The sequence below is a fragment of the Odontesthes bonariensis genome, chromosome 10, assembly GCF_027942865.1.
Source record: "Odontesthes bonariensis isolate fOdoBon6 chromosome 10, fOdoBon6.hap1, whole genome shotgun sequence".
NCBI classification, from domain to species: Eukaryota; Metazoa; Chordata; class Actinopteri; order Atheriniformes; family Atherinopsidae; genus Odontesthes; species Odontesthes bonariensis.
This window is the reverse complement of record NC_134515.1, coordinates 29,521,233-29,546,745: the sequence shown is the minus strand read 5'-3', so window position 1 is coordinate 29,546,745 and position 25,513 is coordinate 29,521,233. Positions and strand designations below refer to the sequence as shown.

Genomic DNA, 25,513 nt, shown 5'->3' with positions numbered 1-25,513 from the left:
ACAAAATTGCCGCAGACAAGGAAATCCAAAACAGCCCAAATACATATCCAACATAAACCCACACAAAGAGCTGAAAGAAATCAAGCTGGCGCTAAATGATCGAGAAAACAAAGTGGTAGGAATGACGACTACTTGTCAACGGACAAAGAAAACCGAGCATTGTATATAACAATGAGGTAACAAGCAAATGCACAACAGGTGGGAAGTAATTAGCAAATTAAGACCAGGTGTGAATCAAGAAGAAGCAAACTCAATAGAATGCACAACAGAGAAATCATTTCAAAACATGAAGTAAGGCGCATGCTAAACACAAAGTAGTATCCTCACAAAAGCAATGGAGCGGAAGAAAACAGGACTTTAGACACTTTAGACATGTAACATTGATAGCTTCATCACTTTGTGTAAGGCAACGGCATTCAGTCATTCACACATCCCATTAGAGTCTCCCAACCCTCATTTAGACATCCCTGTAAATGTGACAAAAAGAGGCACGTGAGCGTGTCATATTTGCGACTGGCCTGAGATTGGATAGTGCATGAAGTGCGAGGGCTATGTGCATCAGGCAGTGACATAAATATGTCATCAGTTAGGAGCACAGCCGCTCAAAAGTTAGCAGCAGTGGCCACACCTAGTTTTCCCTTATTTTTGCTCCTTTTAAAGCAGTTTACCTACTGCTCATAGTGGACCCACACAAAGAGAAGTGAAAGCAACTGGTATGTAAATCTGAAAAAGAAGAATTGTTTTATCTTTTCATCTTACACTTATACAGTATTATTTATCCTCATCTCCTCCTCTGATCTGGCAACCGGTTTAGAAGCCTGATCCTTCGAGTCTTTTGTTGTCCCTGTTCTATTTTTTTATGCATATCTTGCATAAAATTCAAGATGAGCATATACTCTTAAAAAGTATTTACATTTATTTATATATATATATATATATATATATATATATATATATATACACACAGTATATATCCTTTTAGTTTCATCATTGGATACATTGTCTTTACACTTCAGGTAAATATATGGTATAAATTGTTTCTCCAGAATGATAGCATTAACATTTCACAAAGTATCCCAACATTTAAGGAAACTTGGGTAGTGATTTATTTTGGTTTCGCAATTTAAAAAGATTTGCCAAAAATGGAAAATACTCTTGTTTACTCTCTTGCTGAGAGCTACACTAAAGAAGAAAAAAACTCTCACATGTCCATATTATGTTTGTGAAACAACAACCAGGTTGACGAGAACAGCCAAGCCATAGAGATAGAAATCTTCAAAAATAACACCAAAATACAGCTGAAACATATGACAAGCTTCTCATCAGTATGATCTTTTTATGTACTGACTGCATAAATGGGGAAATATGTTTTCATTCAACATGAACTAACATTTCAAAGGGCACTAAGACTAAATCTATCCTTTAAAGTGGGAAGGCAATTTGGTAATGGAACAGTGGAAAAAAATAGAGGGTTTATCTGTCATTCACTAGGATGTAAGCCATGGCGTCAGCTCAGAAAAAAACTTTTGTGTATCTCCTAACATACACAGTAGCCAAAACATCCCCAAGAAGTCTGTGCCCACAGATTTCTCGTCATTGTTTCTTCAGGATCAGGAAGAAGTACAGTAATTGCATTCATTTTGTGCCTTTGAGCTCACAACCTTTGCTTTCAGTGCTCTAACTACAATCTGAAAGAAAAAGCATGTGATGCTGTGGGAAACTGCGCCAGGGTGAGGTGAGGTGGATCGAGACATATTCATTAACCGTCTCGCTGCTCTCCAGTTCACGTTACTAAGAATTTATGGCAGTTTGAACTCTTCATCTCTTCTCAGAGGTCTCGCTCTCGCTTCCCAAGAGTTTAATCTTAGGGAAGGGCGTTTTAGGTTTCTGTTGAAATATTTCATCATCTTCCAAGATGCCGTCTGACATGGGAGTCAAGTAAATCTGTACCAAGATCACAGCGCTGTCCTCTGATGTTTCTCAAGAATGCCTAATGTGTCTCAGTTAACCCTTAAAAACCCACACCGATGAAGATCCCCGTAATCAGATTTCCTTTTGACTCCCTTTGGGAGAATGGTGGGAAAGCCACGTTCATCTCAGGAGAGTGCTGAACCATAACATTTTCTCTGGGAGCAGCTGGGAGTGTCCGGTCATTAAGTTAAGAAGAAGGGAGCTCCAATTTACACTTAGCAGTGTTGTGACCTGCTGAGTCTGCCCCCTTGGTGCTTCCTAATCCTCAATTTTTCCAGTTTACACGTCACAGGTGACTCCACATGCCAGTACTGATATCTTTTAAATACTAATCCGGAATAAAATGTATCAACAGAGGTACATACGTCTTTTGTCCGTAGTTTACACTTGATTTGCTTTCAGTGATGTAAGTGACTTTGAAAGCAATTGAAGGAATAAAAGAGACAGTAAGCAGAAACCAATCTAGCATTCCAAAGCATTAGCTAAAGCTTAACCTAATGCTAATTTATCTGAACTGATCTGTTATGTGTTAGTGAACGCTAACAAGTAGAACTTTACATCAGTTCACAGATGCAAAGCAGTTCTGTGATGGGCCAAACTCTAAGTGACCTCACATTATTTCGTCCACATGTCCAGAAGGATGTCGCTCACCATCCGGGTGATCATTTCTCTGATGCGTTCATGCTCTCTGAGGGGGATCTCCTTTCCACTAAACCCCCAAAGCTGCACTATAAATAACCTGAAGTCAAGAGTCATCCCTGATGTATAATCAATTTTCAGAAGTAGTCCACCAGCAATGAAGCACGGCAGTATTATGACAAGCCTATCAAGCCCATCACCTGTTGGACTCACGCTATGCTTGTTTTCCCAGCAGTAACCCGAGAACAAGCCCTTCTTCCCAGCATACATGTACACCAATGAGGCAGCAGATAGGAAATAGCATTTGTGTGTGACAAGATTCCTTAAATTAGGAATGGCAAAATGTTTGATCTATTTTTATTGTCATTTCCGACCTATGCATCTGAACAGCAGAGAAGTGTGTGACCCTTAAAACTTCCGAATTGTTTTATGGCACACGGGCATTGAATAGGCACAGTCGCGGGGCAAAAAGTGCCCTGGACGGTGTTGGGTCTGAGAAGCCAATTTTGCTATGGTTTCCAGCTCAGCAACATACCATTTTGCTTTACAGTGTCACACGGCAACAACTGTGCCTTGAGAGGACATTTGTTATAATTTGTCGCTAGATAAATAAAATTGAGTTGAACTTGATAACTAAACATGTTTTGGTAGATAAGGTTGGCAGGCTTTTGGCTGCTGGAGAGAGCTCTGAGATAACTGCATAAATGGGAAAAAATGGGATCCAAAACAGATGCCGCCTTGTTGCAATTGATCTGATAAATGATAACTCATAAGCTCACTTGTTATGTATATTGTTGCAGTGGCCTATTTGGGCTTGGCTTTATAATCATGAATGATTTGTTTTTACGATCCCATTTTTGCAGTGGTGTTACACCCCCCCCATACCCCCTCACAACCCCTCACACCCCAAGAGTTGGAGTTGTATGATGACATTGTGATGAATATTTATCTCATCTCTTCAATTTGTCCAATCAGTGCTCTTACGAAGAATAAGCAGCAAATAAACCAAATACATTTTCTTATCAGCGTTAAACTAAGCTGCACCTGTGCGTTTAAATGGGGCACATTTCCTGAGTAAACATTACCGTTTCAGATTAATGGAAAGCACCCTCCACCCTCTAACACCCCTTCACTACACACACACACTCTAAACTGTATGTTTCTGCATTCTGCCCAGCACACACACTGTGGAAAGTCTTACCCACAGAGGCGGAGCATTGTTTTTACAGGTAGACCAATGAACCCCCTTTGTTACAGGAAATTAGGTCATTTGATTAAATTATCAATACACAGGAGCGCTACTGAAAACTGAGCCACTACAACTGTCAGCACAGCCTTTCCTCCTGCCGGGAATGACTCACACTGCCCGTTTTCTCCCGTTGTTCAAGAAATATGGTTTTCATTAGAGTCAAGTGAACTTACTACCATGACAAGCGTTAGACATTTGCCACAAGCGGGGACTTTACATGATTCACTTCACCATCCATAAGGGAATAAGTCACACCGACAGGAAGTGGCTCTACATCCTTTCCTAGGTCAAAGGCCCGTATCTCTCTTTTTCCCACCACTTCTACAATACCCAGGCTGACCGCCACAAACTCCTGCTCATGCCACAGATCGTGTGCATGATCAGCAGAAAGATCGAGAGCTGAACAGCGTTTGAAAATAAAGATAAAGCCGCTGAAACACAATTTTCCCATTTTCATTCTCAGATTTGTTCTCTCAGCACTAAGTTTTCCTTTTAGATAAAGAGGCAGATTTTCTTCAAACATAACAGAATGATTATCTAAGAAGGATATGTAGCTTTGTGATGTCAGTGTAAGATGCTTAAATCAAGCTAGGACACGTGAAGAGATTTCAGCTCAAAAGGAAAAACTTTGACAACCTGTTGTCTTCAGGGGAAATGTAAAAGTCTGTCACTGTCACCATCTGGACAAGAAGAATCTGTCTTCATTTCATCTATCAAATAGCTGAAGAGATGTTTCACAATGGGATCTTTATCGTCATGTAATTTGGAAACATTATTTTAATTACATAATCTTAGCACTCCAAGAGGAGGATATCATCTGTCATCGTTCAGTACCCCATTTCCTTCTTGTTTACATAAATTAAAAGCATCCTTCCAGCTGCAGACATCAAGCAAGAGGTGTAAATGATTTTTTTCTCCAGATACCTCTGTCATGATCTCCCCTCTTTTCCTCCTTGGTTAAGACAGAAAACTTTCAGATGAGGTTACCCACTCCATGCTGTTAAGGGACTGTGGAAGCATATAGATATTCAAACTTCCACCTCGAGGAAAACTAGGCATACTGCCAACTGCTTAGCTAATGGGATGGTTTTCATTACAGAGCTGAGAGGAAGGATGAGCATGTAACGTTTAGAGAAAACCACAAGGAAACACACACACAACTAAATCTGCTTTTATTTTCAGCAACTTCCACAATGTATGATCTTTAGAGTTGTTGTTCTTGTTGTTAGGAAACTTTGACGTAGCTATAGTGACGGACACGTCCTTGGGGACCGGCAGGCGGTGCGAGACACACCATATTTCACACAGCTGTGAGTCTGCAGCTGTTTTTCTTGTTCTGTTAGGAGTCCTTCAACTATGCTGCCATGCTTTTGCTTGTTCCAGCTGTACCATCTCATACAAAGAGGTCATACTGGAAATCAGCCACTTCTGCCTTCAGTGAGCTCTTGCATGTTCTAATGTCAAACTGTCAAAGCAACAGAATCAGTTTCAGCAAGTAATTGAATAAAAGCTTTTCCCCTGAACAAATAAGCAATAACCTGCATGTGCACCCGTGGTAAATCAATGAAGCTAAATATTGTTTCTTTATACATTACTCAGACTGTATTAAACAGCAGCATTAGCTGAAGAATGGAGAGCAAACCAAAGATGATAAACTTTTTGTGGAATGATGATCCACAGGTGAGAATCGTGTGCTCATCCAGCCACACCCAGGAAAGAGCACAAACATGGGGAAACAGGAGACAGAAGGAAAATGAGAAAAAAGACGCAAAGGGAAAAGGAGATAGTACCAGACATATGTTCTGCACAAAGTTAAAATTGTTTTAACCAACCTACATACCTATTTACCCAGAAAAAATAGTTGTGCTAGATTAAGGTTAGATTGCCTCTTTGGCAAGTTTGATACTAGCAAATTAAAGTGGTTGACCTGTACCTTGTCCAACTTTATAGAAATGTATTTTATTCATAAATATTGATATTCTATAATGTTACAATTCTCTTTGAAATATTGGTTTTGACAAAGAAGCATAACAACTTTTTGTGCCCAGCATATATCAGCAGTTACCATCATTAATGCAGCTGGGGCTAACCCAAGGCTAGCCAAAGGCTAATTCAATTATACTAAAGTAATGTTACATAGTTTCCCAGGAAAAAAAATAATAACTTGACCGGAGACTTATTGGATGGTCTGTTAGTGCAATTAATCGCACAGTGAGCCATTTTTTATATTGAAAGGAAAACTTCTACAACTGGGGCAACAAAAAAAGCAGAGGGGCCCAGTTTAGTTACTCAGATTAGCTAATGTGGCACATAGCTGACAGCTAGCAGCACCTTCCTGTCACCTAAATTGACCACATCCTTAATTATACAGAACTTTGAGGTTAATCCACAGAACAGTTATCTTGAAAGGGATTTTTTTTTCTAAAGATGTTAATTTCTGTTGTACAGTTTAACATTTCTGGGGTCAGGATTCGACTCCCTTTTGGAGTAATGCTGAAGTGACCAATCAACAAACTCAAGTTTTTGGCACTTCTGTGTAAAGCATCAAATTAGTTGATGGGCAGGTTGTCCTAAACTTGCTGTACTTGAAAAAAAATTATTTTGCAGTACTCTTATTTTGAAACTCCACATGTAATCTCAGACTGGCTCCCTAGCTATGTTTTCACAGACAAATGCTTTTTCAATTCGATTGAAACCACTCTGATAAGAAATTTGATCGTATGTGTTTATCTTACCACTGAATAAAAAGATTTCTTAAAATCTGAATTCAACTCTTGATATGTGCAAAGTAGGCCTGACCACTACTCTGCAGAATATAACGACAGTATAACAAAAGAGTAAACCACAATCTAACAGTAGCTATGACCAAAAACAAAAGATTTGGGGGTTTCTGCTCTTCCTAATGAAACAGCAAACTCAACAGCACATATATTATTATCATTATATTCCTCCTGCTGTCTAAACGAGGGATAATCAAAGTGGACAGAGATGAATGTCTGAGGTAAAGTCTAGTGGGAGGCGGTTTTTTGCTGATCAGGAATTGAGCAATTTTTAAAAACTCAAGGTTAATGCTTAACTCTTCCAAGGTCTCCTAAAAGAACACTGTGTGCTTCACAAACCAGTTTTCCTCTGCTCTTCCTATGTTTCTACCCCTTAGAGACTCATCACGTAAGCATACACCCACTTGGTTCACGTTTGCACAGCGAGAACATATTCCAACCAGAGAGAAACAATCAGATCAAATGTTTTCATGGTTGAATTTTACCAATAATCAGATTATTCAAAGATTTGCACCACCCACTTGATTGGATTAAATATTCAATAGGACTGAATCAGTTCAGTTCAGTCTGCTCTGACTGAGGTGTTTTAATGAGGCATTTACTGATTTGAGTTAAAAAGGTTTAACAATCTGATTATTCAATCTGATTGATTTAAGTGGTCCGAGTAAATGGCGAGGTCAGGACTATGTCAGGGCAAGACCATCAGTTGCAGCACTTCTTGATCTTGCAACTAAACACATCTCTTTAAGAATTGTGCATATATCTACAATATGAAGATGAAATATTCCTTAAAGTAAATGGTGAGACAATTTCCATCGGGATGACTCCATGTAGCACTGGCTACCGGCTGCATATGTTCCTCCACGTGAACTTTTTGATAAATCCGTTTGTCAGAACAATACTCAATGCAAAACAATATTTTTTCATATCTGGAAAGGTGACCATGTGAAAAAAAAAACTTCTGGTATAACATGTATTATAAACCTATTGTGTGAGATTATTGCACAAGACTCTCTTATGATTATGATCTTGCAAATCCATTTGCTTCAAAAGACAAAGGGATCTTCGCATCAGTGCACATTTATACAAGTGTAGGTAATTTATAGAGACATAGAGATATGTGTTCCACTAGGTGCACACATGTAACTTTAGATGATCTGATAGCAAACTTTCCATGCACGGTTAAGCTGAGCACCGGTTGTAGCTCAACTTTACTGGAAGGCATTCTTCTTCCAATTTATTTATCAATGCCAGAGCTGCAACAGTCACGTTTCAGGAAATAAACCACTGTATCTTGAAGAGAGTTAGATGACAAGATTGATGCGGCTGTCAGGCCTGTATGTTAATAAAAACATACATTTTCTGCTTGTGCAAAGCTATCAAAATCAAACTGCCAATGGCTCTAAAGTTCACAAAAAGGAAGGTTTGTTGTGTCGTGAGGGTTTACGTGCCAGAAAAAACATAGACTGAGTTTGAGTTAAACAATTTGGAGATCGGTTTCTTTCAGGCTAGCTGATATCCCCAGAGATGTGGAGCATGTACTTTCAGCTTATGAAAGCACAATGTGAACTATGTGAACTATATAAGAACATATTCAATGCATGTGCATCATATAGGCCTTTCTACATATATGTAGAAATGTTGAGCAGCTGCAGTTTTGTGTTGATCTTTATTGCCTCCATTGTTTTCTTCCTCTGGCTTTCAGGAGACTATTGGGATCTGTTGGCATGAGTCTACAAAGTGAACTGAGCTCCAAAGGTTTGGATTTCCCTCTTCAGTTCAGCCAACATGCGAAGAAGAGGGCAGACTAGTGAAAATACCACAAGCCAGTTTTATGAATAGTGCTATTTAAATAGGGCTGGTTTCAGTGAAGGTCTAATGATGCCATCGCGCTGGCGTCACAGAGAGAAAGAGGGAAAGAGAAGGCATTCTTTCCAGGTGCTGGAGCAGCACTTTCAGACTGGGAGACTGGAGTGAAGTGGTGAGGCAACTTTCCATTTCACATACGTCACTCAGAACACCCAGTTGCTCTATACAGCTCCGTTCAGTCATAACGGTAAAAATCAAATACCAGATTAAGCTGGTGATTTTGAACATCTATCAACACGCTTAGAGATCACTGATAATGTTTTTTCAACGCCGTCTTAAAATATTTCCACAGGCTCGTGATTAGCTCCACCGCCAGCCCTGGAGCTATCGGAGTAAGCTGACTTCTTCCGGCCATTGGAGCAGTAAAACAATAGAAAAGCCAGAGGGCGGAAAGGTGAAACAGATGATGCATAGTTCTCAGAGCTTTGGACCTCTGCCACAATTGTTTCAGAGATTCCACAGCTAATTTGTTTCTAAGTGTTTTTGTTTTGCCTGTTCTCAGTCCTGACCATGGCAAAAATGCAAACACAAACAGAAAAGGATGGAGATTATACGTGGGTAGCTTTGAGTGAAGGGATACTGCGGTGGTTTAGCAGTGTACTTCTATGAGTAACCTAAATGGTAAAAACTAAAATAGTATAGGCTGTTTCAATAAGAAAAAAGTACACCTCTTTAATTTGTTGGGTTTTACAACTGTTATTACACACAAAAAAAGAAACTAGTCCTGACCGGATCTTAAAATTAGGTGAATAAAAACTCAGGTGAACAACAGCATGTGACATATTACAGTGTGTCATTATTTAAGTAAAACTGAGCCAAAAATGAAGAAGCAGTGTTTGACAAACTGAGTACACCTCAGGGTTCACACGTTCACACGGGTTCACACCTTCAGCTGAAATAACTTGAAGTGATTGTTTTCTGTATGATGCTATCAGTCTCTCACTTCTTTGTGGAAGAATTCTGTCCCGCTCTTTTTTTAAAAGCTTCCTTCAGGTCATTGAGGTCTCCCCACAGCATTTCAATCAGGTTAAAGTCTGGACTTTGACTGACTCCTTGTAACACCATGACTTTTTTCTTTTTAAGACATTCTGTTGCAGATTTGCTGCTGTGCCTGGGATCATTGTCCTGTTGTATGAACTCATTTAAACCAAGCTTTAGCTGTCGGACTGATGGCCGGACTGATTGACAGAATACTTTGGTATTCAGAGGAGTTCATGGTGGACTCAATGACTGCGAGGTGGCCAGAGCTTGTGGCTGCAAAACAAGCCCAAATCATCATTCCTCCACTATCGTGCTTGACGGGTCTGTTTTTTTCCAAACATGGCGCTCTACATAAAGACCAAACATCTCCACTTTGTTCCAAAAGTCTTGTGGCGTGTTCTTACTACTTTATAAACCTTAGCTATGATGTCATACTCTTTTCAAACAAAAAATACTTTCTCCTGGGAAAAATATCAAACAAGAAATACTTGTTCAGCCTTTTTCTAATTGTACTGTAATTAACTTTAATATTTAGCATGCTAACTGAGGCTTGTAGAGTCTCAGATGTAGCTCTTGGGTTTTTCAGAATTTCTCTCACATTGCACGGTCTGACCATGGGTTGAATTTGCTGGGCCATCCACTTCTGAAAAGATTGTCAGCTGTCTTGAATATTTTCCACTTGTGAATCATTTTTCTCACTGTAGAATGAAGGACTGCACGTTGTTTTAAAATGTACTTACAACCCTTTCCAGATTGATGGACAGCCACAATTGCTTCTCTGAGATCATTGCTGATGTTTTTCCTCCTCTGCATCATGTTAACACCTGAATGCTCCAGACCAGCCAACTGCATCTGCCATTGTAGACGTGCTCACACCTGTTGATGAGTGTTTCATTTTTCCACACACTAAACATACTATATGTCATGTGTTGCTGTTAAGGTGAGGTTGTTTATCTAGTTTTATGAGTTTTAAGAGGGTGTACTTTTTTTTCCCCAGATGACTGTGATGAAGTTACACTGCTGGGTTTGTGACATAATTTTGTCAGGCCCTCTTTGTTTGTTAAATATCCAGTGCATGAATATTGCATTGGATATGCAATATCATAAGATCCTTATGAAATATACAAAATCAGGGCGAAAGAGCTATAATCAACCTAATTTACTGTATGTTTGCAGATAGAAGCTGTGCGTTAGGGACAATCCTGGGAAACAAACCGAAGAATAAGAAAAATAACTCCACCCAAAAGGGTTTTATCCCCTTAATGATCCAACTCTAGCAGGACAAAATCTGTCCAAGTACTGCATGCATGATGACACCAGATCTGCCCAACAAAAAATAGCACAAATCTATACATTGACTCTTGTGCATGTCCAGCTGGCTTTACTGAATCTGGCAGCTTATAGAAAATGAGCTGATGTCAGGACGCAGCCAAGTGTGCCAACATTTGGCCTCAGCAGGCCCAGGTGGCCACCAGGGATATCCTGCAGAACCTATAAAACAACAACAGTTTTCACAAGCTGACAAGTTCTCATGTAAAACTGGTGCTTTGTCATTCAAATTATAAAAAATATCATCACTTCAATTACATTAACAGCAATCTTTTGTGAGAATCGCACAACCACCGTCGTGACTGTCATATGTGAACAGGGGCTGATTTGTGCAGGGACAGTGATGTCAAAGCTCAAGCTGCGAGTTATACTTGTCTTCTGATACCCTAAGAGATGCTCATTAGCAGCTGGTGGGGAACACAAAGGGAAAATCTTATCCATTTCACAACTTCCTGTTATTCAAGAAAGGAAGAGCTAATGTTTGTCCTCTACAGTCCGTTATAACACCAGATGAGGCGTGTATGTAGTATATGATTGTTGTGCAGGGCATTACAGAAAATATTTTCTCATCGCCACAGATCATTCACATAGATAAACCAACGTGATTGGTTACTGGCAACATTTCAACATGTAGAGTCACATTTCCTTGTGGTGACCGCGGTAATTGGACACTTTGTGATACAGAGTGCTGATTTTATGCCGCCATCTTGTGGTCAGAAATCTCCCGGCAGAGCAGACGAAGGTTCCCATTTTCTGCTGTTTCTGCTTTTCACGCATTCTTTGATCACTCACAGCTCACATTTAGAGTCGATAACAATTGTGACTGAACAACTACATGACCCCACTGTAACAGAACTACTTAATCTACATTACGTAGATGGAGGCCTACTTTTAAGGTGATGAATTTTGAGCAATGACGGAGCAATGACAGGAATTTATTCACTTCAGTTATTTTGTTGTGCACTCAGGTCTCTGGCCTAAGATGAAGGTCTGCCAGAAGGACATTTCTTTTTCAGGATTGTTGGAAGTGATGATCGCACACATGTTGGGACAACATTACAACACAGTAATGTTGAGGTTGGGGCTCTCTGGAGGATTCATCCCTCCATAAGACCTGTTGCCACTGATTTTCGATCCAGTTCTTGTATCATTTGGCATACCTCAGCCTTTTCTCCTCATTTCCCTTCCTTAGAATGGCTTCTTGACACCCACCCTTCCATGGAAATGTTTTTTGGTGAGGCTTTAGTGAACTGTATATGGATCAACGGAAGGGTCAGAAGCATCCTCTGTCAGGTCTTTGATGGACCTTCTCCCATTTCTTAATCACTTTCAGATACTGTTCATCTGCTGTAGATAGTTTTTAGGCCACATTTGTGTCCTTCTGATAAACTAAGCTGATAAACTGTGTTATCTCGGGCAAATTTTGTAAATGCATCTAAAAAAAATGGGAGCAGAAGATGTGTCAGGCTGCTATTGACAAAGTGTCTACAGATACCATTTAATTTAGGTTCTTTGCTAAGTTGTCTGTATGTGTTGGCACAAGATTTGTTCATCCCTTGATTCTTCAGAAAGCCCAGAGAACTGTTGATCCAAAACACTTTAAAAGATTCCGAGAATATCCGGCTGATTGCAAGTTAAATATAAAGACGCATAAGACAAAACCTGCTTTTTGCAATGATTATTTTATTGTTTTCATTTTTGTATAAAAAACGTTTTTTTTATGCACTTTAGGCAACAGTTAGCATGAGAGTAACTCTCACAGCTTTTAGATGAAGTCTAAGCTTATCAGTCTTCTTAACAATCATACACCCCTTTCACACAGAGAAACACACAATCACAGAGTACAAGAGTCAATTTAGTGCAGTGGTCCCAAACCTAAATCTATTAGTAGAAAGCCAAGGACAAAAGCTCGACAACAGGCATCTTGTAATCATCATCACTTCAAAGATGGTGCTATATCAAGGCAAGTCACACAAACACAAAGAGCCAGAGTAAATCTGCAGCCTCATAATAACTACAGGAGGCGGCTTTGTTCAGAGCTGATGGATGAAAGCATCATTCAGTTAGGTTTGAAACCACTGCTTCGTTGCAGCTATTTAGCAGGATTATAATTAAGACGATTAAAAAAAAATAAAAATAACAAAAGGCAAAGAAATACATCAGACAGCTCGTACACAGCAGCACATCCTGTGTTAGGCGAGCCTTTACCAAAAGCTACAGCCGCAATTTTTCGCCAACGAAACAAAGGACTGACATTGTGTAAGAAGTGTCGGCTCACTTACGCAGGTCGGTATTAATCAGACAGAGCTTTAAAAGGACAATTTAAGACCAGAAATGTTATACGACTGTGTTTACATACTCGGATCACAAAACAACTCACTCGCTAATCCCCACATTTATGATTTCGCTGTGCGGCAGCTATTGCGTTCCTACAAGAGGCTCTTCTTCTTTCTTCTATCAGTCATCAGGAACATTTCCATGAAATCATTTCTCATGATGGCAGGAGAATAGGCCTGTAAACCGTAGATCTGTAACATCAGCACCTTTCACGTTTAAAGTATGTTTCCTCACTAATACCCCCCCACACACACACACACCCAGGCTAATACAGTACATACAGATGTGCATGCACACAGATGGGAACGGACCTCTCTCTCTAACGTTGATATACACATGTGGAGTAAATATAAACACACACACACACACACAGTCCATACAAACAAAATCAGGTTGCTGTAAATCTGATCGATAAGTTACCAACATCACATTGATATGTGTGTTTTTCTTTTGTTTGTTTTTTTGTTTGTTTTTTTTTGTTTTTTAAACAGCACGGGCTGCAGCTTTCTTTTCAATCTTTTAACGCTATTTTCTCCATGTGAAATTTGGCTTGATTTGGAATCAGCTCTTCCCTCGACAACAATGCCTTTAAAAAGGAGTAGGAAGCTCCATCCTGGCATTTCGCGATGACGCGCCACGACTGACTGCACGGAGTTACAATGTAGCAGTACAAAAGGAATAACATTTCTTTTCATTCCAGAGGAACAGACCGCAAAGACATCGACTTGAAAAACCGTCTGCATCTAATGCACCGAAGACACGTTGCTCAAAAGAAATAATGTCATCGGCATTGCAGCTAGAAGTATCCTGTTTGTTTTGTTTGACAAATCCACTGCTCCTGTAGAAGCAGTCCAGGCTGTGTGAGAGCAACAATTAAGGTCAGTGCTAATCTGCTGCTTTGCGTTGGTTTACCCTCATGTCTCAATGCAGCAGAGCCACAATACCTGCTGCGTTCAGTTCACGATGTGCATACAGGTCAAATAAAGCAGCTCTCTTGGACATTGCAAATGCATATACAGTACACAAAAACAAGTATTTCCAGGATTATTAGGTCTATATTTAGAGGATACTATCAGAGGCCTTCATTTGGCTTGACTACAGCACAGGTCTGCTGTAATAAAAAGTGAGCCAGCGAGTATCTAAATACACCAGCGTCGTGCGGGCTGCAAAATAATTTGTGTTTAGTGCTGATAGCTTAATACATCACCAAACAAAAGGCTTATGTCAGCATTCACACACTGTTTTAAGTTTGCTGCGTCGGAAATGAACAAAGCACTACTTACTGTACTCCACATCGACAAGTGTTTTTATGTTTTTCCATTAAGGCCTCATTCACCACCCCCAACAGTTACCTATGATGCTTTCTTTCATATTCTGGGGAGTGATGTGTCTGTGCTTTCAGCACCTCTCCTCCTCTCCTTTGTGTATTGTATTACGTAAGCTAATTCTGCACATAATTCAGTGACAGTCACTCGAAGAGATTGCAACCTGTAGTATTTCGTGATGATAGCAGTAATAAACGTGAAATATGTCATTTTCTCATCTTAGATGAAGCTATTGTGCAAAATATCTGCAGAGAAGCTGATGCTAAACTTCTGGAGGCAGTGGATTGACTTCTTTCTCTGAGCAGGATTCCCCTTGGTACTTCTCTTCTGGGATGTTTTTCTGAGGACTTAAAGGCCTCTCCTCCACTATAGCTGCACAGTCCTCATAGCACAGAACCACGCTGGTCAAAGATTCCCCCACACTCTGTCCGCTCGTGTTGTCTTCATGCTTATCATCCTTCGGCTCCTCTTCTCCCTCTTGTTTCTTCTCTCCAGGCTCCGGTCCTGCTGCATCCGAGCGCTCCTCCTCCTGTTCATCTCGCTTGGCTTTGGGCAGTGTCTCAAAGGCTCCGGGCTCTATGGGGTTGAGCTGATAGTAGAGCAGAGAGGTGGAGTCTTTGAGGAGATCAGAGGGGCTCTCCTCCTGGTTTTCAGAGATGCACAACACCGTGGCCCCTGTAGGGAAAGGCCCCTGCAGGAGGACTTGATCCACACCTGGCACCTGTGCCTGCTCATGTAGCTCCCCTCCCAAGGCACTGGGCAGGAGGCAGAGAGGCTGCTCTGCGAGACCACCCGTGCTCAGCTCTTGCTGCACTGCCTCCCCCTCTGCCTCTTCCCTTTCCCTCCTCTCCTGCTCTTCTGCACTCTGCAGGTGCAGCACGGCTGTTTCGTTCTCTCGTTCTAGTATATCTTGCTCCGCCAGGAGATCCTGAGCCTCTTCAACCGACTGCACCTCGCTCTCCTCCAGCTCAGAGTCCAGGCCAGCCATGGAGGATAGGGTCGGGGACGTGGGGCAAACGGAGGAAGGAGAAGACATTGGGTCGGATTCAGCATACTGGTCCCCTGGTCCTTGTATCAGCATCCTCCTTTTCTCCAAGTCAAGCTTCATGATGGTGTGCAGGTAGTGAGTTCTGACACGCAGTGGGTTGAACTCGATGCGGCCTGCGATGTTGCCGCAGCCGTCCCTGGAGCAGCCGCACGGGAAAGACATTCGATCCACCTGGAGAATAAAGCAGAGGCCATTTGAGTTTCATTGTCGTTTATTTTAACAGTAGACTGTGAACACTTCAAAGTTTATGGCAACCAAGAGGTTATCTGGAATCTGGGCAAGTCAGGCTGAGAAATCCAAGAAACATAGGAAAAAGAGCTTTCAAAAGTTGAAACACTAGGCCTGCCGTTTAGCTCAGTGAGATGAGTGGGTGGGTTTGATTCCGGCCTGTGGTGCTTTACTGCTTGTCTACCCCCCCCCCCCCCCCCCCCCCCCCTCTCTCCCTGTCTCTCTGCCCTGTTTCCTGTCGAATGAAGGCCACCAGAGCCAAGAAAGAAAAAAAGTTGAACACTAATTTTAGGCAGCTCAAGCAAATATGCTCATAGATATAGTTTTAAATGATAAATACTGTTTATTTTCAAACTAAGATACTATAAATCTGATGATTCCCACTAAGCATACTGATACTTAAAGGAACATATTCACAAAAAGGTCAAACATTTATAAAGGGGACATTATTAAGAAACAAAAAATGTTTTCTGTGCTTCAGAGCATGAATGAAGCACTGGTCTGGTCTGTAGTGACCAGCTTGAAAGCTTTCATTCAGATTTTCAGGCTACTGTGACATCACACACTCAGCTCAAAGCAGAATTATCCAGCCACGACTTCAATTCATGTCGCATATGCTGTGTCAGAAGTGAGAATTAAAAACTTGCTTAGCTAACAATAGAACATTCTTATCAGCAGTTAAATACTTAATTTAACTTGCGACAGAAATGAGGTAATAATTCTCCACCGGGTCTTTGTCTAATGTTTTATACCCAGAAGAGGAAATCTGACTCCTAACGGGCTTGCTGTATTTCTTTCAAAGTGGGAAGACGACAATCCCAATTTTCCATTTGCCGCTGAACGCACCATCTGCATCTCCACCATTACTAAAATAGACTTGAGTGAAAACTAGGCCACATACGCGACAGTTCTTAACGTTAGCCTCTACAAACTTGAACAAAACACAGAGAAATGGAGCAACTTTGAAGCCCAGGGTTGCTGTGAACAGAGCTGCAAAGAAAGGGTTGAGAAGAGTGCTGTAGTACTCTAATCCTGCGCTATTTTGACCAAAGCATGACACAAACATTCCACTGATATCTCAAAATATTCTCTCAACTGGTTAAAAAGGGCAGATTATGTCTCCTTTAATATCCACTATTTATCAATATCTGTCAAGTATATATCTTGCACATATACCCTGTTTATAAACCTCTGTGGTTTCTGTATTTTAGTTGATTAGATTTTTATCTCAAAATAGAAATGGGGTGTAAAAATAGAATGTCTGATTCAGTTCCTCAGTCCATTGATTTATTCATTTTGCTTTCGCAGCATTGATCCATAAAGGGCAGATGCATTTCAGTCTGTAAGCTACTTTGGTGTGAGACTCTCTCTACCCATGCATCGGGATAAAAGGTAGAATGCCGCCTGCGTCCCCGGTACTGTACGGAAATGCTTTTGAAATAATATTCAATATTCCTAAAATGAAAAAAAAATGCACCTTCTGCATTGCTAACTAACTGCAACACAAAGACACGATCTGCCATGACAGCTTTGCACATGCGTAAAAAGATTCTTTAAATTGGTCTCGCCCAGAAGAGACTTCCTCAGTCCCTATCAGGCCCGCCGCTCCGCATACGCAGAGTACGCAGAGCGCGTAGGGCCCCAAGTACCTGGCGGGGGGCCCCAAAATTAAGGTTGTTAAAAAAATGTCATGATAGTTATTATTATATAAATTAGTCATGAACAGGCCCAGCGTTGTTTTTCTTAATTGTGTGCTCGATTCGGGCAAATTAGATGTGTTTACCTTATCTATACCCCCCCCCCCTTCCTGAAATGGTACAATGGTTCCTGAATGGTAGTCTTCAAAGTTACCGCATCGGAGGTGGTGGAGCATCCTCCTACCTGATGTTTTCCGAGTTACCGTATGCCGTTAACAGAGAAGAAGATTTAGAATGTCAAGTAAAAGACCACATGATTCTGGCGCTGACAAAAGAAAGAAAAGAAAACGGAGAGATGACGCTCGTGCATCCCTTGCTGGTAAGTTTGTGTTTTTGGTGTAATTGTTTTGCTAACCTAACGTTCAGTGATATTGCTGCTAGCTAACGTCAGCAACCTAGGCTTGGTTAGCGATTGGATTTGACGAAAAGTTTGGAGTTACGAACAAAATCTACGAATGCTGGCGACCGTGTGTAGAGTTTGTCTAAAGTACAGCACTGTCACACGTTGAGTGGCGTAGCAGGTCGCCAACAGGTGTGACGGGAATGATTGACATCTACCCATCATTCCCCTAAAAAGCGAGAAAAGTTAACAAGACAAACGCCGTAATGGCATCATAAAGAAGTTATATTAGTGGTGCGGAAAAATGGAGGAAGAAAAACGGCCTGAGGACAAAGGTAAGGCATGTGTAGGGTGATGTGGGCTGGATAGCTGGAGGTGGGACGTTTTTTGTGTTTATTTGTCCTGCGAGCTAGCCTCGGATAAATGTTATGTAGCTGGCTGGGATTTGTTCGTTATAAACTCGGCTTCAGTGTTTGCCTCATGAAAGTTTGCTTATATAAGATGAGTATGTCACACGTGAATGAACAGTCTGTCCTGCCACGGGAATGACTGACTGACTCCAGTTTATTCAGATTCTAGCAGGGAGGGAGGCATGTTGTTGTCCTGCTCTGTCATTGCTCAGTGGAAGTTGTCTCTCAGGTATTTGACACGATTTTGGCATTTCTTAGGATTCATTTACTAAGTTTGGTGTGTTATTTATAGGCCTCTAATTAGAAGTCTTCTACTGTTAGTTTTATAAGTGATATACAAATATTAGGCATCCTGTTGATTATTTTAGAATATTGTGGCAGTGAATCATTTTTCTTAGTTTTATTACTTTAACTAGTACAATGTGTAGATAAATGCAGAAACTTCTTAAAAGTGACAACTTCAAAAGCTCTTTTGTTCCTCTGGCCATCAGGATGTACAACAGCTTTAAGTGATGGCGCTTCTGTATTTCATTGGTCACTTTATATTTCACTTTGGTCTTATTTCACTGGTCACTTTAGATTTTTAAACCGTTTTTTAAATAGTTTTTTTAAATTCTTAGATTGTTTTTAAAGTGTTTATAATTGTATAAACATTTTTTATTGCTTCATGTCTTGCTACTGGATGCTTGAATTTCCTTCGGGATCAATAAAGTAACTATCTACTTTGTAATTGGGTACAATCTTTAAAGGGACGCAGTACATTACAGTTTAATATTTAAAAAAAACTCAAAATCTTTTATTTATTGTTTTCTTTGTATTATATATTCTTATTAGTTTAACTTGCCTGAGTGGTTCAACTTAAGATGTTTAATTTAAACTCTAGCCTGTTTTGCTCATAAAGTGTAATAGATCTTAGTGTTCCATCTAAATGGTTAGGAATCTCTTCATTGTAGTTTGACAAACTAGGGGCCCCCAAACGGCAACTTGCTTAGGCCCCCCTGGTCGGCCCTGGTCCCTGTACTGGAAACTTCAGCAAAGACTCTTGGATCATTGTAATATATTTTATGGCATGCTTTCATTTTTTTTTTTTCCAAAGAATAACAGTCATCTCAAAGTTTTTATTTCTACTTAAAAACTGTGGTTTTAAAAGTTAAATCACATCTTTTAAATAAAAAGTCGTGAATCTGCTGAACAGCCCCTTCTTCTGATCGGTAAAAGTTGGAAGAACACAGGCGTTCAAGGTGATATATCAACTGATCTGTTACAGCCCCAGCAGTGTGGCAGTGAACCAGCACCCTGAAACTGAGGCCCCATCCACACGTAGCCGGGTATCTGCTAAAACGAATATATTTTTCTACATTTGGACCTGTCATCCACATGAAAACGCATAAAAACGCATCGTAAACGAATGTTTTTAAAAACTCCGGGCAAAGTGAAGATTTTTGAAAACTCCGTTTATGCAGCTGCGTGTAGACAGAGATAACCGGAGTTTTGCGTTTTCGAACGTCACAATATGCGCCAAAACAACAACAAATCTGCGTTAAAGTCTAAAGTGCGACCTTTGTTTACTGAAGAAGCATGGATGCCTTGAGAACTGTGGTGGTTATTATTGTGCAGGCGCTGTTTACTGCCTTGATTTTACACGCCCAAGTCGTACTCCCAGAGGAATGGCGTGACAATTTCGCATGTCCCGGTCCTCAGTCCTCTCGCTGTCGGAATTATTACGTCCTCATATCGAGGGGCAGTCCACTGTCATGCGATCACCTGTCAGTGTGCTCAAAAACGTTGCGTGCACACTTTATTATTTAGCTGACGAGGGCAGATTGCGCAAAACAGCATTTGGGTTGTCAAGACAGGTGAAAACGCAGATGTTCGGTTATGTGTGGAAGGAGTTTTTTTCGAAAACGAGGTAATGTGGATACTGATTATTTTATAAACGGAGGGGGGGAAACATTCGGTTTTAAAAATACCCGGCTACGTGTGTACATAGCCTGAAGCAACAAAATGGAAGGTTGTCCTCGTTCATTTATTCATATTTGCCACCTCCAATATGTCAAAATGTCTTCTGTGAAAAAGATTACTGCATGGAAAGAACTCATACTTATGTGATGGCTAATAAAAATGTGAATGAAAGTATGGGGAACAGGGGGCACATCTTGAAGACGGGCTCTCTGGGCTCTGCAGTGTCTCTCTTCTGTCTGCACGTGCACCAGCCGGCGAGTCTTACCTGGCACTTAATACCAGCCTGGCTGCAGCCGCAGTGGCGAGGATCACAGTACAGACGGCAATCACAGCCGCATTCCTCCCGGGAGAGGCGGATGGCTCGGAGCTCGGCTTTCTCTCGCGCGTCAATGCGAGCGATGCCGGAGGCTCGCAGGAGGGCTCGACGGCGCTTTGTGGGCAGTGGCTGAAGGAAGAAACAGTCGTCAACCTCGACGGCGTCCACGTCGAGGTCCTCATCCGATACGTCATCCAGCGTGAGCAGGTCCGCCTGAGCGCACTCCACGGTGCCGTTCCTTGTCAGCTGTGGATGACAGTTTGTAAACAGCAGTGAGCTTTGGAAAAGAAGACACGCATTAACTGTTTTAAGCTCAAGATAAGCATCCTTAAGACCTATCAGGCAAAAACGGCTTAGTTTGCAGACGGTTTCACATTTTCCACTGGGACTTTTACATGTGCAGCGGTGGAGGAAGTACTCTGGCCATTCACTGAAATACTGCAAATGTATTTTTATTACAAGTAAAGCCACTTGTGTCAAAGTACAGAATCTTCATTTTGAAAGTGTAAATGCAGAAAATCAGCTCGTATACCTGAGACTGTACATGTATGTACTGTATGTCACATGTGTTTATCTATGCTTTCTATTTCAGTAATTCAGCCCAGTGGTTCCCAGCCTGCCTTCACAGGGTCACAAGATGAATCTGAGTGGCAGCGACGCAAATAAAGAGGTCAAATGAAGAAAAACCTTCCACTACATAAAACCTGCATTTATACTGTCCATCTTTTTTTTTTTTTTTTCCTAATCCGTGTCACGTTGTTTAAAATACGATAATTTTCTCCCATTGGTCTCGATTATCAAATTAAACCAGCTGGGTAGCTTAAAGGGGTTTTGACTCTTTGGCAAGAACTTGAACAAATAAAGCCATATAGTACGTTTAGTGTGTGAAAAAAGCCAAACACACTCATCAACAGGTATAAGCACCTCCATAAAAGCAGAAGTTTTGGCAGTTTGCAGGTGCGAAGTTAACACCAAGCCAAGGAGGAAAGACATCAGCAATCTTTGAGAAGCAGTTGTTGCTGCCTGTCAACATGGGAAGGTTTACAAGGTCATTTCCAAACAATCTGGAATCCATCCTTCCACACGAGAAAGAGTATTTGCAAGTTGAAAACATTCAAGACAGTTTTCAATCTTCACAGGAGTCCCAGCCAGTTCATCCCAGGGTCAGAAAATATGTGCGATACTCAGAGAAACAGCACCTAAAAGCTACACCTCGGACTTTATAGGTGTGCAAAGTCGCATCTGAACACACCGCAAGACTTCTGGAACAATATTGTTCGGGCAGACGAGGCCAAAGTGGAAATGTTTGGTCATGATGCACAGCACCATGTTTGGAGAAAACTAAACCCAGCATACCAGTACCAACACCTCATACAGTTTGTAAAGCACAGTAAAGGAAGGGCTGATCGAGGCTTCTTAGCAGCCATGAGAATCCTGCAGTACAACGTGACCTCCTCTGTATGCCAAAGTTTTCAAAAGTCATATGTGAGGCCATCTGTCTGACAGATACAGACCGGGTGCAGTTTGCTCATACAACAGGACAATGATCCCAAAGACAGAAGCATTTCTGCAACAGAACGTCTTGCAAAAGAAAAGAATCAAGGTGTTGCAGTGTGAGTCCAGACCTCAACCCAACTGAAATGCTGTGGTGGGACCTTAAGAGAGCTGTGCATAAATGAATGCCTGCAACCCTCAGTGAACTGAAGCAGGAAAGAGGAGTGGGTCAAAATTGTTATGGGAGACTGATAACATGCTGGAGAAAACAATTACTTCATGTTTTTGCAGCTAAAAGTGGTTCTAAAAGCCACCGAATCGTGGGATGTACTTAGTTTTTCACAGACTGCTTCAGTATTTTTGTTTTATTTTTTATTTAAGAAAATTACATTTAATTATGTGTGAAACTAATGTAAAACCTTGGAAATCCACGTTCCATGTTTTTCTGCTCTAAAATGTGCTAAAGGACTCCCTCGTTGATCAGTCACGGCTCCATAACCTTCTATCAGATGTCATTTTTCAAATAAATGGCAGTCAAGATGATATTGTTCAGTCACTCTCAGATAAAACGTATAAACTGACCTTCATCTTCCGTGCCTTGAGCTTCTCCTGCCGCAGGTGCTGCCGCAAAGTGTGCCTGTGACTAGTTTCCTGTTCACGGGCAAACTCGCCCAGTGTGTAGTGTCTGATGGAGGAGTGGTGGCGGGCCATGCCCAGGGAGCTGCCCCCTTGGCTGGGCACGCTGGTGAAGCCCTGCCGCCGGGGAAAGTAATACACCGTCACCAGATCGAAACGCACCCGTTTCCCTCCCGGCGACGGCTTATGCTGTCTGAGGATGGAGGTTGCTGATGTGGCGGGGAAGAGGGAAGGCAGATTTGGCATGCAGCGTTACACGCGAGTCATCAAACAGTTTGCGTTAATGAACGGTTTGGTTTTGAGTGGGTGTGTAGCCTGTATTGCGCTGTTCCTTACGGGTAAAAGTGGTGCTGGAGGGAGGGTTGAGGCTGTCACAGCTGTCAGCGCTGTCACTGCTGGAGATGTCATCGTCTGAGTCCTTAGGTGTAGAGAATGGAGAGCTGTTGTCCACCTCTTCATATCTTCGTTTGAGGCTTAGTGACGAGCCTGCCTCCATGGAAACGTGGTGTCTGAGGGCACAGCGCAGCACAGGACGAGCCTCATCAAACACACTCTGCATCAGTGAATGTGAGGAGGTGTAATGAGACTGAATGAATCATGTGGGTGACACTGCAATATTTGTTCCTTATTTCAGAGAAAAAATGATTTTGTTTCATGACAGCTGGGTCATTCATTTCAAAGTGTTCCTGTCTGGGGTCAGTTCTCAGCCCCCCCACAGGAACAAAAGGGGGACATCTGTGCATCCTGTCTCCCTTTCATCTGTATTCCAGCCCCATCATTTTGTCTGCCTGCCTCCCATCTCACATGGAACCCTTTTCTGAAATGATCAAGTCTCAAAATTGTAACCATGGCAACTAGGCAAGCGTGGTTTTATGTGAACATCCTTGAAGAAAATGATCCCTTTGGCCCCACGACTTCGCTTAAGACAACACAAGGTTGAATCAATCACACCCCCGGGATCAGTCAAGGTCAACGAGCTAAGTTTATATGTCTTATATTACAGTGCATTACTACATTATGCTCTATAGCCCACAAATTAATAGACAATCATGATTACATTTTTAAAAAGGTATTATCGGAGTACAAAACCATACCTTGAATTTTATTGCTAGGTCCTATAAGGTAATCGTAGATGTAAATATGGGCCAGTTAACATACAACATGCTACTGTCCTAAATGGAGCAGCCACCTCTGAGCAATCATCCATTCAGGTGCCGTATTAGCATGCAACATTTCTAAAATATTAGTTTGTTCATGGGCGCAGTAGATAAATGATGGAGTGAGTGATAGTGTAATATCTAAGTAGAGTGAAAGGAACAGCAGTCAGCTGATCTAAGGTCTCAACGTTTTCTCAAAGAATAGCCATGAGCATGAACTCATTAATGGTTTGATGCTTATGGTGCTGGAACTGTGTGGGATTGTAACGTTGCAGTGCAAAAAATAAATAAATAAATAAATAAAATGTAAAAAAAAATAATAAAAATAAAAAAAATCACTGAAAAAGACAAAAGGGTGCTCACTGGAACTGAGAATCTCACCTAATCCGACACACCTGAAGAGGCAGAGAAGCACTGGGAGTCTTAAAGCTTCTGCACAGATGCTTTCTGTATAACCGGATATAAACAGGACTCCATTAAAAAAAGGAACCAACTCAACAGACGTGCATGTTCCATTGTGAGAATGGACTTAGTTTGACTGTGACAGGCTACTGTAGGTTCCCAGCTAATCAGGGCTTCGTGGCACATTTAGTGTCAGGGACATGCAGTGTGGATGGCGTGTTTATTCAACTGTGCACATGATGGCCAGACTGTGTTGGGGGGGTTGGTTGGTTATCTGTCTGAAGGCTCGCTAAGTCGCCCTGTCTCCATTCAACCAGTTCTCCCCATTTTTCCACACACAGACACACAAAGGCAAAACCGCCCAGATAACGACACACTAAACCCTCCTTACCTGGGGCAGAAACAGGGACCCTTAATCCAACCGACTCGGAGGTCGTTTCTCTTTCCAATTGGAGCTGCACATCAATCTTTTAACGCCCTGTGGGAAGCTTATTGTGCCAAAACCGATATCCCTGAACCGAGCAGCCGGAGTGCCGCCGTGGAGCAATGGTGACCCAAAGTGATGTCGCTGGATTCTTGCTTGATTGTCAACGTGAAAACACTCGCTAATGTTAACCTACTTGGGTTCCAAGCTCATTGTTCTGCAGACTGAAGGATCACGAAGAGGTCGCGAGCTGCCTGTGAGAGCGGCGGGTTTTCTTTAAATGTTGCATACCTCTCTATTTAAAGGACAGACGATAGAAAGAAAGAAAGAGGGGCGTCAAACGGTGAGCTGCGGTTTATTTCCAGAGATTTTCGGTGCAGCATGAACAGTGAACACAGCCGAGTGTGTTGTCTTCCAGATGTAAGCCTTAAAATGATTGTAACGGAAAAATTCGCTGACATTTGAGCTCGTTTATCCTTTTTTCTTTTCTTTCCCCCTCGCAGGGCGGATTAGGTCAGCTGGGTTCACTTCGCTTGTCTTCTCGATTTAAAAACGCAGTTTGAACCGTTGCGTTAAGTGTCAAATTTTAGGCAAAATCTCTAACGAGAAGACGCGTTCTCTCCCCCGTTCGCCCCTGCCCCGTTTGTTACAATGTAACAATGGAGGAAGAATTTTTTCCCCTGGAGCCGTATATATACTTATTGTGACATCACAAGCGTGCCCCACGTCCAGGCATGCTGGGAAATGAAGTGTTTTAAGGTAACTCAGGTTCTTTATGCATACTGTGCAGAAGCAGATGCAGATACGGGTAAAGCTTTCAACATAAACCCAAGATTAATCTGATTTACAGTATGACATGATCACCAAGTCCTGTTAAACAGTTTCCATGGCAACAAAATGAATGGCTTCCTATTCCACA

The 25,513-nt window shown here is 41.6% G+C and overlaps 1 protein-coding gene across 1 annotated transcript; it reads right to left on the bottom strand.

Moving 5' to 3' along the window:
- Positions 1–12,499: 12,499 nt before the first annotated feature.
- On the bottom strand, positions 12,500–25,338 carry csrnp2 (cysteine-serine-rich nuclear protein 2). The gene is made up of 5 exons (XM_075475204.1): positions 24,562–25,338; positions 22,948–23,120; positions 22,558–22,820; positions 20,431–20,727; positions 12,500–15,699 (listed from the first exon to the last, which is right to left on the bottom strand). Exons 2-5 carry the CDS (start codon positions 23,105–23,107, stop codon positions 14,743–14,745), a joined length of 1,677 nt encoding a protein of 558 aa, XP_075331319.1. The 5' UTR covers positions 23,108–23,120; positions 24,562–25,338; the 3' UTR covers positions 12,500–14,742.
- Positions 25,339–25,513: the final 175 nt, after the last annotated feature.